The 2683-nt window shown below is 36.4% G+C and overlaps 1 protein-coding gene across 1 annotated transcript in view; it reads left to right on the forward strand.

The window, feature by feature from the left end:
• Nucleotides 1-2446, forward strand: part of LOC132174362 (protein HOTHEAD-like) — a 2908-nt gene extending 462 nt beyond the window's left edge. The window contains exons 2-3 of the mRNA XM_059586029.1: nt 541-929; nt 1743-2446. Of these exons, the coding sequence (XP_059442012.1) occupies nt 541-929; nt 1743-2312 (959 nt within the window). The 3' untranslated portion in view covers nt 2313-2446. The remainder of the gene's footprint in view (nt 1-540; nt 930-1742) is intronic.
• The last annotated feature ends 237 nt before the right edge of the window (nt 2447-2683 follow it).

Below are 2683 nucleotides of genomic sequence, written 5' to 3' on the forward strand. Positions count from 1 at the left end.
AGTTTTTTTTTTTTTTTTTTTTCGGAACTAGGAAAGTTTTCTCATTAGAGATTACATTAAGAAAGCAAATGCAAGAAATTGATTGCACAAAATACTTGGGTCTTTGAGCTAGGCCTTGCCAAAATGAACATCTTTATACTTTATTGACCTAAATGGAGCATATTAATTGCAACATGGAATATACTGATCAAAGGTAGAACAAAATTTCCTTTAATCTGGATTGAAGAAATTTCTTTTAGCTCAGTATATTAAATTGACATGTGTCCAAAATGCATGTAATTCTCACATATATTTTTAATGGAGAATCACATGCATTTTAGACATACATGTCAGTTTAATAGACTGAGTTAAAAGAAATTAAAAGAACTATTAAAAATGTAGGCGATAATTGAAAATGTCGGTCTATTTTAAATACATGTCAATTTAATAGATTTTGACTATATATTTTACAATTTTTTTAGAATTTCATGTGGTTAATCATTTTGTTTTAGTTTATTTTTCCTTGTTAATTAACCTCAATTGAATTGTGTAACCAAGCAGGAGTATCAAGGCCCAAGGCCCATGGAGTGGTATTTAGAGACGCATCAGGGGCTAAACACAGAGCATATCTCAACAATGGGACCAGTAACGAGATCATTGTATCAGCCGGTGCTCTGGGGAGCCCACAGATACTAATGTTAAGTGGAGTGGGCCCTGCAGACCAGCTGAAGGCCCACAACATCACAGTAGTGTTGGACCAACCCCTGGTCGGCCAAGGCATGTCGGATAATCCCATGAATGCAATTTTCGTACCGTCTCCGATTCCGGTCGAGGTCTCCCTCATTCAAGTTGTTGGCATTACCCACTTCGGAAGCTACATCGAAGCCGCCAGCGGCGCAAACTTTGCCGGCGGCGCCTCTCCAAGAGACTATGGGATGTTGTCTCCTAAGGTATGCATAACTTAGATGCTGGAATCTGATTAATTTGGGCCAGGTGTTAGGTGGGCTTAGAATAAATAAACTTAGTTTTCAAATGTGGCCCAAGAAAGATATATGGGCAGGGAAAGAAGTTGATAATCTGTGTTCTACCATATGCTAAATGGGCTCTACAATATAGTTTTAATATATTTACAAAGTTTTCTTTCAACTCAATATATTAATATGAGGTTAGAGAATGTAATTCACACATGTATTTTTAATGAGTAATGCTAGAAACTACATTTGTATCACATAATTATTATGAAATGTTAATGTACGTTGCAGTTTTAACTAACCCTTAGATGAATCATTGTTAATAAAAAAATAAAAAAATAAAAAATCCAAAGATTAGTTAGGACTCTTATGTCTACTTTGTAGTATAATTGTGAAATAAAAATGTGATATATAGCATTAGGTTATGCATTATCTCACATTGTTGACGTGTCAATGCCAATCAACCATTGATTTGTTTTTTTTTTTTTTAAGAAGGTTGATTGGTACTAAGACATCAGCATGGTAGGATAGTGGTGAGACAAAACTGTGGTTTCTAGCATTACTCTTTCTAAAATGTATATGTGAATCATGTGATGCATACGTCAATTTAATAGATTGAATTGAAGAAATTTCGTCAAACCCAGTTTGAATAAAGACTTTGTTCGAAAAAGACAAAAAAATCGTTCCAACTGGGGTTAGAGGAAAATTGTCATATGAGCAGGTGAGAAGCACATAATCTTTTAATAAATACATGAAAAACACATGCTTTTCTAATAGCGTTTATGTGTGTAGATTGGGCAGCTTTCCACTGTGCCGCCAAAAGAAAGGACCCCAGAAGCCCTAGCCAGAGCTGTGGAGCTTTTAGAGAATCTTGACGATGCAGCCTTCAGAGGTGGATTCATTCTTGAGAAAATCATGGGTCCAGCTTCCACAGGCCATTTGGAGCTCCGAACCCGGAATCCCAACGACAACCCAGCTGTCACCTTCAACTACTTCCAAGACCCCACAGATTTGCAGAGATGTGTCCAAGGCATCGGCACAATTGAGCGGATAATCGAGTCCAATTCTTTCTCCAAGTTCAAATTCGATAATTTAACGTTGCCAATACTTCTCAACATGACAGCAGGTTCCCCAATAAATCTGTTGCCTAAACATGTGAATACTTCGACCTCGTTGGAACAGTTCTGTAAGGACACAGTGATGACCATCTGGCATTATCATGGAGGCTGCCAAATTGGGAAGGTTGTTGATGATGATCATAAGGTTCTTGGTGTTGATGCTTTAAGGGTTATTGATGGATCCACCTTTAATTTCTCTCCTGGAACTAATCCTCAAGCCACTGTCATGATGCTTGGAAGGTAATTAATTACTTACTACTCACCATCTTTCCTTATCTTTGCCGGATTCAGATTCTCAATAATTTGCTGTCTCGATTGCTAACTGCTCGAGCAAGCAAGCTGCCTGAAACTAGTTTGTACAGTTGGATCTCATAAGATTTTTCTCACATTTATTGTATGTATTGCTAATAATCTAGACAACAAAATTGATTAGGATCTCTGTCATGTTTGTTTGTGTTTTTGTTTTCCTGACAGGTATACAAAACAATACTAAGAACATAAAAACGGTTTTTACTTTTGTGTTACGTCGAAACTTTATTTTAAACTAACAAAAAAAAAAAAAAAAAAAAAAAAAACCACCTGTCAAAACACATTAACGGACATACCGGAATCATA

The sequence above is a fragment of the Corylus avellana genome, chromosome ca3 (genome assembly GCF_901000735.1).
Source record: "Corylus avellana chromosome ca3, CavTom2PMs-1.0".
Lineage (NCBI taxonomy): Eukaryota > Viridiplantae > Streptophyta > Magnoliopsida > Fagales > Betulaceae > Corylus > Corylus avellana.